Raw genomic sequence first — 13,092 nt, 5'->3', positions numbered from 1 at the left:
ACGAGGTTTTGGAGATGGATCTTGGTGACCCAGGGTGACCAGCCACTCCGGTCATGTCCTGGCGGATTCACGCGGATCCTGTTCGTGACGCCAATTGTGGTGGAAATTCTGCCGTCTGGGGAGCTGCAATAAAGGAAGTCAACTGAATTGATTATCCAAGTTTATTTTACCGCGCACGGGGGGACCCACAAGAGAACATCCCCCCGCTTGATTACAGTTCACAAGCATTTATACATCTGGGGTGTACAAGGTCGAAAAGCAAGCTCGCACCACTTTGGACAGTGGCGCCCATCAACGTCACAGAACCTTTCTTTTATCAGTTTATGTCTAGTTTTTGCGTCAAACTTTTGCATCAACAAGGTCAGACCTAAGATACACAGTTGTCTTCTGACTGTTCCATGACCAAAGGTGAAACGCGTGGAGAGTCTGGCCTACTAAATTTCGTGGAGTGTCTGGGCCTACTAAATTTTCCTTCCACACCACCTCAAACATTTAATTAAAACTTTAGAATCTGCTTTATAAAGCAAAATTGCTTTATTCTGTAGTCAACTGAATTGATCCAAGTAAAGGGGTGTCACTTTCCTAATTGTGTTGTTTAGTAGAGTACTCTGACGTGTGACAAGAAACGGGTCACAGTCCTGTGAGTGAGATCACGGTTAAATGTGAGCCTCTTATAACAAGATCAGACGTAAAAGCGAATCGTGAGTCGTTTAGGACAAGAACGGTGTAGCCGCCAAACATTGCACAGTTAAAGGTTGTAATATTCTAGGTGGAACACAGGGTGGCGCATGCAGGTATTCAGGTATAAAGGTAGGTGTTTGACCCGGAAGGGCAAAGGGTTTTTTTGACCACTTGCACGAACGCTACGCCAGGGCTTACGGGACTGTCTGCTGTGCCGCCAACTGCTGAACTAACCGGTGATATCTTCTATGTGCTTTCTGGAATAAATGGACATTTTTTGTAATTAGGCATCGAGATTCGTTTAATTGCGTAGCATATAACGGAACCAAAAGAGTAAAGCAATGTTACATCAAGCGCGTCAGCCAGGCCACGTCCCGTGTCAGGCACCTCAGCAGTTCGGTAAAAGACCAAACTCCTTTAATACACGGTATCTGTGAGTCGTTAAAGACAAAATAAGTTGTATTGAGTTGACTAGGCAAGACCAAAAACTGTGAATTCCCCGGGCAAGACCGGGTAAAGCTGTGTGTGACCCCATGGAAACCTCCCATCGTCAGAACAGCTACTGGCTCCAGTCCAGAACTGCGTTCAACTGCCCACGGAACCAGCAGAACATTTCCTGGTTCGACTACAAGCTGCCTTTGATGACTGCAGTGACCTTGCTCGCCCCAACGATTACCCTGGACACAATCTGACATTTATTGATGGCCTTCTTCCCCCCTCAGTGAAGCAATGAAGACTTCCCGCATTATGTGGGCAGATGCTACAGTAGTGCAGCCTTGTTAAAAAAAATATATATATTGTACTGCCATTGATTTATTTTATTGTGTTGCTCCAGCCACAGCATTTTAATGACCAATATGATGCTGTATTATTTGTTTTTTCATGATTTAAATGACTGCATTGAGATTACAACATAGTTCTGGTTATGACTTGCGCTGTGCCCTTTTTGTTTCATTGAACCCAGACCAAGAGCATTTTTTTTTTATTTTACCTGACTGTCTTTTTTTTTTAAGTAAAGATGCTACACGGGTATTTGATGCAATTTGGACGTTACTTTATCAGCAACTGTTAATTTCACGTTTTTTTTCTTTTTTACAAAAAAAAAAAAAAAGTCACAGCAATGTGGCAATATTCACAAATACTCTGAAATTTCCTGTATAAAAATTACTTTCACTACTGGGACCTGTTCAACTTTTGCAAGATATTGTAAGGTCTTCTCAATGTTACAGTTAAGAAATTCGCCTCTCTTCACCTAGCGACCCTTCTCCCCACAGAACAGAACACGAATTGTACATCTGAACTTTCTTTTTCATCCTCTTCTAGTCCTGACCTCTTGACAATTACCTGAATTTTGTTTTCTTTGTGGATGGATCAGCTTTCCACCTTCCTGATGGTTCTTCTTGCATTGGATATGCATTCTGTGATGCCCACTCCATCTTGGAATGTTTTTTTTGCCTCCCCGCTTCCCTTCCAAACAACCTGTTCCCATCTACCCTGAGTCACGTTATACTTTTGATGATGTTTATGACTGTGGAAACACGGAGGGTCTCTTAAATCTGATTTGGCTTCCAAGCCAGATTTCTGTGTGTAAATGTATGACTCTTACTAACTATCCCATCTATACAGGAAATGCAGCTGTGAAGACTGATTTCAGGCCAGCTCTGCTTCTTCCACTCAACTCACTTCAGTAGCCTAAATTGTCCCATGGATTGGATCATGTGTCAAAAGGAGGGATGATTTCTGCTATTGCAGCTCATTGGCTCACAAAAGATTTCACAAAATACTGTGAGAATTGCACACTAAAAAACAAACTGGCTAAACGTCCTGATGTGCATAAGAATGAGGAAAAAGCAGCAGAATTGGCTTGAGTCCATATGAAATATTGTTTGTAACGCCACCTTTCTCCCCCAAGAAGGACTTCTCCATTTGTACACTGCCCCGTGTGAAAATGACATGTTAACCTATTATGTGTCTCATCAAACGTCTGTCAGATTTTTATTCCCAGTTGTTGCTGCCCTTCCACAAGTACCCGAGATCCAACTCCATCACTTCCAGCCAGGAGATCCTTCCAGATCCTGCTGACTGCTCACACAGCAGTCAAGATCGCAGACAGAGCCACGTGGATCCCTGCGTCCCACAGTAAGAGGGTTCCAGCGGCACCTGAAAGCCCTCCAACCCCAGCAAGATAAGTAAGGAAACCTGTGTCATTACTGCAACACGTAGCGTGCCAAGCTACCAACCCAGCTCATCATGGATCTACCTCGCCCCTGGCACCGAACCTCGCCCCTGAGAGGCTCCTCATCAGCATCATCATTATACTCCCCATCCTTCTGTGGCATGAACACTTCAACCAGCCAACTCCCAGCCCAACCCCCACCTCCGTCCCCACCAACTCTACCCTGTTTTTAATTGTTTTCATTATTGTGCATTCTTTTCCTGCTTGCCATATAATCATTTTTTATTATTATCATTATTATTCTTTGATTTTTGTAATGATGTACTCCTCACCTTACATTTAGGTCATATACACTTTTGTGCCTAAAGTGGTGATCATCAAAGTGATCAAAAGGAGGGAGTTTAGAAGGAAGAAATGGGGACACTCCACATGTTTCACCTTTGGTCATGGAACAGTCAGAAAACAACTGTATCTCACTGTCACGGGTGGGCTGGACATGGCATGAAGGAGGACGCATTCGCATGATTTCACGCGACAGGGGTTAAATACAAACTTCACGAGACAAAGGAACATGAACACGCACAATGACCCGATGGCGAACAGACACGAACAGGATAGTTTTATACAATTATATAAATAGACACCAGGTGAACACGACCAGGGAACATTACACAGGACGAACATGAAACTCCGGTCCGGACTCCGGATCATGACAGTAATCCCCCCTCAAAGGCACTACCACTGGGAGTGCCCCACAAAACGGTCCATGAAAGGGGGGAGAAGTCTATAAGGACGAGTGGCGGCTGTCATGCACAGGCGGCGTCAGGCCCGGGCCAAAGCACGGCTTGTCCGTGGGGGACCGGCATCCTGTCCGCCGCCCGCAGGCACCGTCACTCCGGTCAGTCTCCGGCACGCCCCGCTGGGAAGTTCGCCGCCTCCCTCGTCTCGGTTAACGCCGGGAGCACCTGAACTGCGCGACCGGTCTCCTCGACCCCACGGTAGCTTTCGTAGGCCATCGAGGTCCGGCCGCACGGATTCGTCGGTACTCCCCGCCTCCGGAATCGCCAGGGGGAACATGGACAGCGTGACAGATCCTCTCAACCCCACGGTAGCTTTCGTAGGCCGCCGAGAGTCTGTCACGCTTGGGGAACTGATTAAAAACAGGACATGGATCATGGCGGGGAACTGGCGATTACCGGACGTGCGTCGCTGGAATCCAGACGAGACGGCGGCGTCGGTGGACGTCCATACATGGAACCTTGAACATGGAACTATGGAGCAGACGTCCTCCCGACCATCGACGGCTCCCTGGATCTCAGCGGGGTGTAGATCGGCTGCGTCCACATGGTCGGGTCATTGTGTCCTGTGAAATCGTGCGAATGCGTCCTCCTTCATGCCATGTCCAGCCCACCCATGAGACTCACTTTAAACCTTGGTGATGTACAAGGCTAAGATGTTTTCCAAACAAGTGTGTTATGCTGGACACGAGACAGATTCTGGTATCCTTGTCCAGGCACCTATGACGAAGCTAGCGTGATACCCTTTCTTACCCACAGTGGTATAAATATGCTTGTGAACTTACTAACAGTTGGAGTTCTTCTTGCGAGTCCTCTCCAAGGTAAATAAACTTGGATTATCAATTCAACTGTCTTCCTTTATTGCAGCTCCCCAGACGGGAAAATTCCCACCACAATGGTCTCCACAGTAGAATGTTGCTGGAGAGAAAGAACGTGGAAGTCAGAATGACCAGGAATTCTATGTTCAGTTGGTGATCATGTAAGATTGACTGTACTGATAAGCTTAAATAAGCAGTATTTAATAGAAGGTTTATGTTTGTTACAGCTTCCCACCATGGAGATGATTGATAGAACGTAGACTGACCGCTGAAATTCAAGAGTGAAGCCAGGGAAAACAAAGGAGAACCCGTGAAGAGGGAATTTTTAGTCTCATCAGCTCATAGTATCTGATGCCAGGAAGCGCCAGTCTGCACCACGTGTTACACCAGAGTGTAGATGAAGCTGAAGTGTTAAGGGGTGATGGGGGGAGTTGACTTGGTTCCAGTCTGCTTCCTCAGCAATAGATGTTGAAGATTTTTTGTCAGACAGCATTGGGTCACATGACCAAACCCATTTTAATCTGGTGACGCCCATCAGCTCGATCAAGAGAAAGCCAGGCATCATGATGCATTAAGGTGGACATGCTGAACTGTATATAAGAATCTTGTTTCCTGGTAACCATGGCGACCTGTCTAAAAACAGAAACGTTTTCAGGAAGTGGGGGAGGAAAGAGTGGTGGACAAAGATTTGCATTTCTCATTATGTTAGAACCCACAAGACACTATACATTTGACCATAACTTGACCACGTTGGTATAAAATTGTATGTCCTGGCAGGTTGGAACAGTCTTTTTTATTTTTTTCTGTGAGAATGTGACGTGTGTAGAATGAGGGCAACAAGGTGACCCTGCAGGTATAGTCCTGCCTATAAATTCATAACTTTTTAATGTTTTTTTGTGTTCAGAAAGATTTATCTACAAATTCTTCTGAATTGAAACTATTTCTCCGAGCGTCACCCTGTTCAATGTACTGCCCGGCAGCTGCCTTGACGACTGTGTTTCCTTGTTATCTACTTCCTCTGTTACTTCCTGTTTCTATTTAGGTGTTAATTATATGTGACATTAAAACTGTAAAGTGAAAATATATTCCTGGTCAACGTCTGCATTATCGATGAGAAGGACTTTAAAGGTTCGGGTGTTAAGACTTGTCACACCGGAGGCAATTGGAGAAATCACATACAGGTTATTAATAATTAATATGCCTCATAGAGGCTGTTTAATAGTGAAAAAACAATAGGTATGTGAAGGTTGTGGTGGTATCATGGAAGTCAACACACCACCGGGCCCACCGGGGGCACACAGCCGCCCACGAGAGGTTGTCCCTAAAGTGGAAGAGCTGAATTGCCGTCCATGATCTGAAACAATATCTTGCGAGATCCCATGTAAACGGGCCAAGTGTTGTAACCATGAGGTTTTTATCATTTACATTAAAGGCATTTGGCAGACGCCCTGTTCCAGAGCGACTTACAACGTGCTTCCATGTTACCATCGATGAAGAGTTCAATTCTGGTTCACTAGGACCCCCAACTATGAATACAATCTTTTTATTCACTCTGTTGTAGTTTCTATACATAAGACAGACAATAAGAAGGTTACAAGTTCATCTAAATATTCTCTAAAGAGGAAGGTCTTGAGCTGCCGTGTGAAAATATTCAGTGACTGAGCTGTTCTGACCTCGAGGGGAAGTTCATTCCACCACTGAGGGGTCAAGACAAAAAATAGACTAGATGAATGTCTTCCTTGTATCTTCCTTGTTTTTCACCCTGTGTCCAGGAGACTGGTGTGTCCAGGGACGTTGCAGAATTGGTAGGGGGTGATGAGGTGTTTTTATTGACCTGGAACAGATGGCACATGCCTTCAAATAGTTCTTGGTGTCCGGAGTGACAGAGGGTCACCTGAACACCTGGTGGATGAAGGAGAGGGGCCGCTGACTCTAGGGTGACGAGACAGAACAGAAGTGTCCCCCCCCCAGTGCAGGACAACTTGACAACAGGACGCCGGCATGTGTAAACAACCCAGAGGAACGTTGGTGGGTTGAGGGTCAGATACCTGGGTGGCACGGACCTAATTGTCCAGGGTCCAGCACGGGGACAGAGAATACGTGTGGATGACAGAATGGACAACAGAACAGAGCTGGTGGTGTCTATGGGGTACTGACAGGAAACAGCATCTGTCTCGATATTCTTGCTACTTGTGCAATATGAGATGGCGTGCTCAATGAATAAAGCCCTCCAGGCTTGTCTGGGGATGATCTTGGTGTATTTACAGGAGGTTGTGCACACAACGAAACGTGTCCTCTTTATTTAAACCATCACCCTTAGTGAGCAGTGGGCAGCCATGATAGGCTTTTGGGGAGCAGTGTGTGGGGACGGTGCTTTGCTCAGAGGGGTGAGGGGTGCACCCTGGGGTAAGATGGTAAATCCCAGGAATGTGGTAAAGAACTTATGTAAGGCACACTGTTCCAACATACACTACAGCCGGTATTGCAAGTACGGCTCTCATACACTGAATGTGTGTTTCTATGGATGGAGAGTAGATTAAAACATTATTGAGACACCTACTGTCCCATCATGCACCTCACGGTGTCATTTATAAACAGCTGACAGACGGCAGGTGTGTTGCACAGCCCAAATAATCAAACTTTCATTATGATGAAAGCTGTCTGTTACCCACTCGTCACCCTGTCTGACGCAAACGATGCAGTGTTGCAGCCCCCTGTCCTTCTTGGAGACAAAAAAAAACTTGTTGCAGGCCGTATTGTCCCATTTTTCAGGTCATCAAAGATGAATTCACTACATCCAGGTACAAAGACTTGGGCTTTGGTGATGCAGACAGAAGTGGACTGTTCACTCAGGTATTGCGGGGCGAGACCATTAAGTTCTTTATAGGTCAAAAGTAGGACTTTGTAGTCAAACCTAAATTTGATGGGTAACCAGTGCAGTGATTGTAAGACTGGGGTGATGTGGTCAAATTTCCTGGTTCTGGTTAGAACTCTGGCTGCAGCATTCTGTACTAGCTGGAGTTACTCATGCACCTACTAGAGCATCCAGACAGTAATGTGTTGTGTACTCCATTGTCCCTGGACTGGTCTCTTTCAAGTACTCTGCGTTGTGGACGTATAGTAGAAACAGGACACGGAACTTGGTTACAACTGACGTTTTACTGAAACAAATAAAACATGGGTGGTGGGTGCAGAGCGCCTCACACCGGGCTCCCCTCCGGTAAAGCAAGAAAAGCTCTCACCAGAATCATACGATAAATTTATTCCCCATACAGAAAAATATACCAATTAAACATAAAAAAAAAAATATATATATATATATATAGTTGAACAAATCACTACATATATAATTAGTCTACAAAAAAATTACATAAGAACAATATGAACACATACAGTATGGAAAAATATAACTCTCGTTAACATCCTACAAACTAAACTTCTCCGTACCTGAAACAAATAAAACATGGGTGGTGGGTGCAGAGCGCGTCACGCCGGGCTCGGTGAACGAGGTGCAGCACAAGTTCCCAATCTCAGTCTAACTCGATTAGAAATTCTCCCCATCTCATCTTCTTCTAAATGGGACATCCTGTACGGTGAAAATTAATTTTGGTCCTAAACCGAATTCATTCACTTTCCCCAAACCCAGCGTGGCAGGAGGAACTTCTCCTCCGGTAAAGCAAGTAAAGCTCTGACTGGAGCATTTACATTACATTTACATTTACAGCATTTATCAGACGCCCTTATCCAGAGCGACTTACAATCAGTAGTGACAGGGACAGTCCCCCTGGAGCAATTTAGGGTTAAGTGTCTTGCTCAGGGACACAATGGTAGTAAGTGGGATTCGAACCCGGGTCTTCTGGTTCATAGGCAAGTGTGTTACCCACTAGGCTACCCACTCAGGTACCCACATCATCAGCCCAATAATACTCACACACTCGTACACACACACACAAAACCAAAAGGCATATTATAAAAATATATATATTATATATAATATCTATAATCATATTATAGAACAAAATAAAATGCACCTAACAGGAAAAATCACAAAATACCAGAGGTTTTGGTGAAATGCAGCTACTCTGCATGTAACTACTACTCTGCCCCGGACCATGACGTGGTCTGATGTAGGTGGACCCGTGATTCTGAGATGATGGTAGTTAATTGTTCAGGGGGTTTTGTTGGTGGAATTTGTAAACCTCCAGGAGAACCTCAGACACGAGTAGAGCAGAACCTGGTAGTATCTAACCATCCCTCTGAGGGGTCTGAGCTGCATAAAAATCCACCTTCTCCCTCAACACACATTGGAGAAAAATTCTCCATCATCTACACCAGCTCCCTCAGAACTTGTCGTCGGTTCCATAACAATAACTGAGGTGAAAATGCCAAACCAGACGCCAAATCGTATTTATATCCGAATAAATTAAAAACTTATCTGACATTATGTGAGATTTAGTTAATGTCTACAGTAAATATTTATTTAAAACGTTCCTTGACACAATCAAGGGGGCAGTGGTGGCCTAGCGGTTAAGGAAGCGGCCCTGTAATCAGAAGGTTGCAGGTTCGAATCCCGATCTGCCAATGAGGTGCCACTGAGGTGCCACTGAGCAAAGCACCGTCCCCACACACTGCTCCCCGGGCGCCTGTCATGGCTGCCCACTGCTCACCAAGGGTGATAGTTAAATACAGAGGAAAAATTCACTGTGTGCATCGAGTGCTGTGCTGCTGTGTATCACAATGACCATCACTTCACTTTCACATCACATCACTTCACATCAATTCTGTGGGACTCTAGTTGTGAACGGTGCTGTAGATGACATGAGACTCAGCTTCTGCCTGAACAGGAGATCTGCAGCGACAAGAAGAAGAAAGCGTTACAGAAGGTCCAGTGCAGCTTGCTGTGGGATAGAGAAGAAATGATATGATGATGCATACTTAGTATGAGCAGCTGGTCCAAAATAGACAGTGGTGTACTGAACATCATCCTGATTGGATGCAGCACTGTGGCTGCAGTCTTTCCTCAAGACGTCTCTCTGTAGATGTGTTGAATAAACAGAACACACACACACACACACACACACACACACACAACACACACAATGTCCTATAGTGAAGTCAGGGCTGAAGAAAAACAGGAGATGAATGTAAGATGAATGTACAGGAGACAACAGTCTCTCTCATTAACTCTCTCCCGTCCCCAATACAAGGACACTTAATCACACACACACACACACACACACACACACACACTGATATGCACATACTGATACACACTCACCCCGCCCACTTTTCTGGTTGAGTGAGAGATGGTACGCATGGCTGCTGCTGTTTTTACTATTTACTTTACATGTTGTGTAGAGTCTATGTGTTTATGCTGTTGAGGTGTTTTTACCCCCCATTGGAGTAAAATCTGGGGGTTGTCTTTTCATCCTCCTCATAGCGCAAATGGAATAACACACGACGCAAAAACATAACAAAGGACATTGTGCACCGACACATAATATAGTGCAGGTCAAGACAAACTAGACAAAGCAGGTGGACAAGTAGCAGCAATATGGCAATATATCCGTGTACAAATGTATTTAGTATATAGTATATATGGTATATGATATACTATAGTAATAACGGTGTTATTATCACAGTTCTGAATGTGAGATGAATGTACGGGAGACAACAGTCCCCCCAGATTTGTACCTCAGTATCGTCCTTCTTCTCCTTTCTGTACCTACATTAAAAATAAAGATGTGAGCACAGATCAGCACGTCTGTCATGTACTTCCATGAGTTGAACATACAGAACAGGTTCTCACCATAAGAAACACACGGTGATGAGACATGATAGACCCACAGCTGCTGCCACTGTTATTACTGCATATAGAATCCACGTAGGAGACGTAGGAGATGCTGGTTTATGCGCTAAATAGGAGAAAATCATATGTAACAAGATCTATAGAGCTGGAAATATTATATTCATTTTTACAGGATGTGTCATATTTCAGTATCACAGTTCAACTCCAGTCAGTGTCAGGACTGAAAGAGACCCTCCTGGCCTAAAGCAGCAGGACTCATGCCATCCCTCCTCATTATCATGATCTCGTCTTAGAACATGTACAGTCATATACTGATCACTTCACTCAGTGGACTAGACCAGACTACAATAAGATCTTCTACATTTATGATCTTTTGGTCCAGGACCAGACTTAAACCATGACTGGAAATGGTGCAGTAATAGCAGGAGCTAAAAAGAGAAAAAGAAACAAAAAAAGCCGGAGCCAATCCCATCTGTACTGGTACCTGTGAATGTGAGAAGAACAGCAGTAGAGTTCTGGACTCCGACTTCATTCCTCGCCTGGCAGGAATACAGTCCAACCTGAGCAGAGGTGAAGTTAGTGATGGTGAAGTTCTGTCCTGCTGCTACTGGAGACGTTACGTTCTCCTTAAACCAGGTGTAGTTCTGCACTGGAGGGTTGGCATCACTGCTGCAGCTCAGAGTCACTGAACCTCCTTCAGGTATCTCAGCAGGTGGAGCACCCAGTACTCTGGTGTTCTTGGGAGAATCTGAAAAATTAAACTTGTTCATTTTAATGTTCGCTCCACATATGAAACACATACAGTGATGTTTTTTGAAGATGGAAGTCCTACAGACATCTAACATCGAGCTCCACTTCAGCAGAAGACAGGTCCTCATGGCCTTTAACAGCACAGGAGTATCTGCCCCCATCCTCCCTGCTGACTGGGTGGAGCTGCAGTTCATTGTTCTTGGTGGGTTCTTTCTCTAAAGGTTCTCCGTTCTTCTTCCATGAGTATGTAGGGCTGCTACTCAGATTGCAGGAGGTTTTACACTCAAGTCTTACATCATTTCCTTCTGTTGCTGCACCAACAATTTCCACCTGCAGATCTAAGAATTTAATCAGAATAAAAAATACAGTTATTGTCTGTCATGTGCTGATAAGTCTGTGTGTTGAGCAGCACTGGGTGGTAATGAAGCTGCATCACAATGTTTCTTATGTTGGTATTCAAGAAAAAAGCATTAATGCAAAAGATGAACTGATGCAATTTGTTCACTGTACCTGTTACTGACAACATGATTCCTGGTCGACCGGTCCATCTTTCTACATCTTTATCAGTTATAATTCTGCAGTTGTACTCATGCGCATCACTTTTATTCAGCCTTGTTATGTTGAGGGAACACCGACTTTTTTTATCTCCACAGTCTGCATGAACTCGGTCTTTGTAGTTTGGATGCTGAGAGAGATCAGTACATTCTCTCTGTTCATACCATGGAGCCTGTACATGTTCAGTCCAAAACGCTTCCTTCACTTCAGGTCCAGAGGGGTAAGTGTATTTGCAGGACATCACAGCTGATGTTCCCTCTAAAGCACAGATAGATGTAGGTCTGTACTCTACACCCCACGTCTGACCAACACCACCTGAAACTAACATTTACAATAAGAGAGAAGGACACTATAAAGAAACAATGTTTTCTGGAGCTGGTTTTTTTTTTAAAGTAGAATAAATAAATATGAAGAGAATAAAAGTACCTTGGATGATGAGTGTAATAAGTGCAGCAGTAAAGATCACAGATGGAGAAGCAGCCGATTTTATCTTCATTGCCGCCGTGAATAATAATTAAAATGAGAAATTCCTCAGCTGTCTGACTTCTTAGCTGCTTTAAAACCATCTAGAATAAATGAGGAAGACGCTGGTTTATTCTGACGGACCTGTGGTTTTACTTCATTTAAATTCAAGTAACTCCCATATCTGGCAAGTTGATGGTTCTGCAACTTCTCATTTTTATTCACATAATTCAGAGGAAATTAAACCCCTTCAAACCTGTTTGAGCTGGAAAGTGGAGGGTCTCCCCAGTAGAATGTTGCTGGAGAGAAAGTTGTTGGTCGGATCTCCAGCATGTGGAGTGAAGTGAGAGTGAAGTGATTGTCATTGTGAAACACTGCAGCACAGCACACAGTGACACGGTGAAATGTGTCCTCTGTATTTAACCATCACCCTTGGTGAGCACTGGGCACCATGACAGGCGCCCGGGGAGCAGTGTGTGGGGACGGGACCTTCATCAAGTGGACATCAGTGGCACTTTGTCAATTTTGGTCAATTTGGAATTTGAACCCGCAACCTTCTGATTAGGAGTCTGCTGGACCACCACTGTCACCAAGGTATGCAGGACGTACATATGACGTACACATCTACACACACACACTGATGTGCTCATAACATGTGCAGGTAGGATGGGGACAAGGCATAAGACTGATCAATGTCGCCCTCTAGAGGCTGCTGTTCCTTTTTACAGGGGATGTAATTCCCCTAAAACACATGCATCACACCACCTACAGGGAGATCCAGTCATCATACAGGGAGATCCAGTGATCAGGGTGGGCAGATGGATCATGTCATGCCAGTGCAGACGTGTCCACAGTAGATCAATTCTGCATGTAAACAGAAGTGAGTGTTTCAGTGGGAGACGACAGAAACAAAAACTCACTAAACACACAAAGATGCGCGCCGTGCATGCATGCAAGACACCGTCTCAAGATACAAGACGCCAGATGTCTTCACATTATTATTTAAGCAGCTCATTAATTACATGCACACGCTTATGGATCCAC

At 44.6% G+C, this 13,092-nt stretch overlaps 1 protein-coding gene across 1 annotated transcript; it reads right to left on the bottom strand.

Moving 5' to 3' along the window:
* Window positions 1-10,167: 10,167 nt before the first annotated feature.
* LOC114775383 (B-cell receptor CD22-like) lies at window positions 10,168-12,334 on the bottom strand. Its single transcript, XM_028966514.1, has 7 exons — window positions 12,305-12,334; window positions 12,013-12,152; window positions 11,542-11,907; window positions 11,118-11,369; window positions 10,766-11,029; window positions 10,320-10,387; window positions 10,168-10,197 (listed from the first exon to the last, which is right to left on the bottom strand). The coding sequence occupies exons 2-7, from the start codon at window positions 12,080-12,082 to the stop codon at window positions 10,168-10,170; spliced, it is 1,050 nt and encodes a 349-aa protein (XP_028822347.1). The 5' UTR covers window positions 12,083-12,152; window positions 12,305-12,334.
* Between the last annotated feature and the right edge of the window lie 758 nt (window positions 12,335-13,092).

The sequence above is a fragment of the Denticeps clupeoides genome, unplaced genomic scaffold, assembly GCF_900700375.1.
Source record: "Denticeps clupeoides unplaced genomic scaffold, fDenClu1.1, whole genome shotgun sequence".
NCBI lineage: Eukaryota > Metazoa > Chordata > Actinopteri > Clupeiformes > Denticipitidae > Denticeps > Denticeps clupeoides.
Note: the sequence above shows the minus strand (reverse complement) of the source record. Positions and strands in the feature narration are given on the sequence as shown.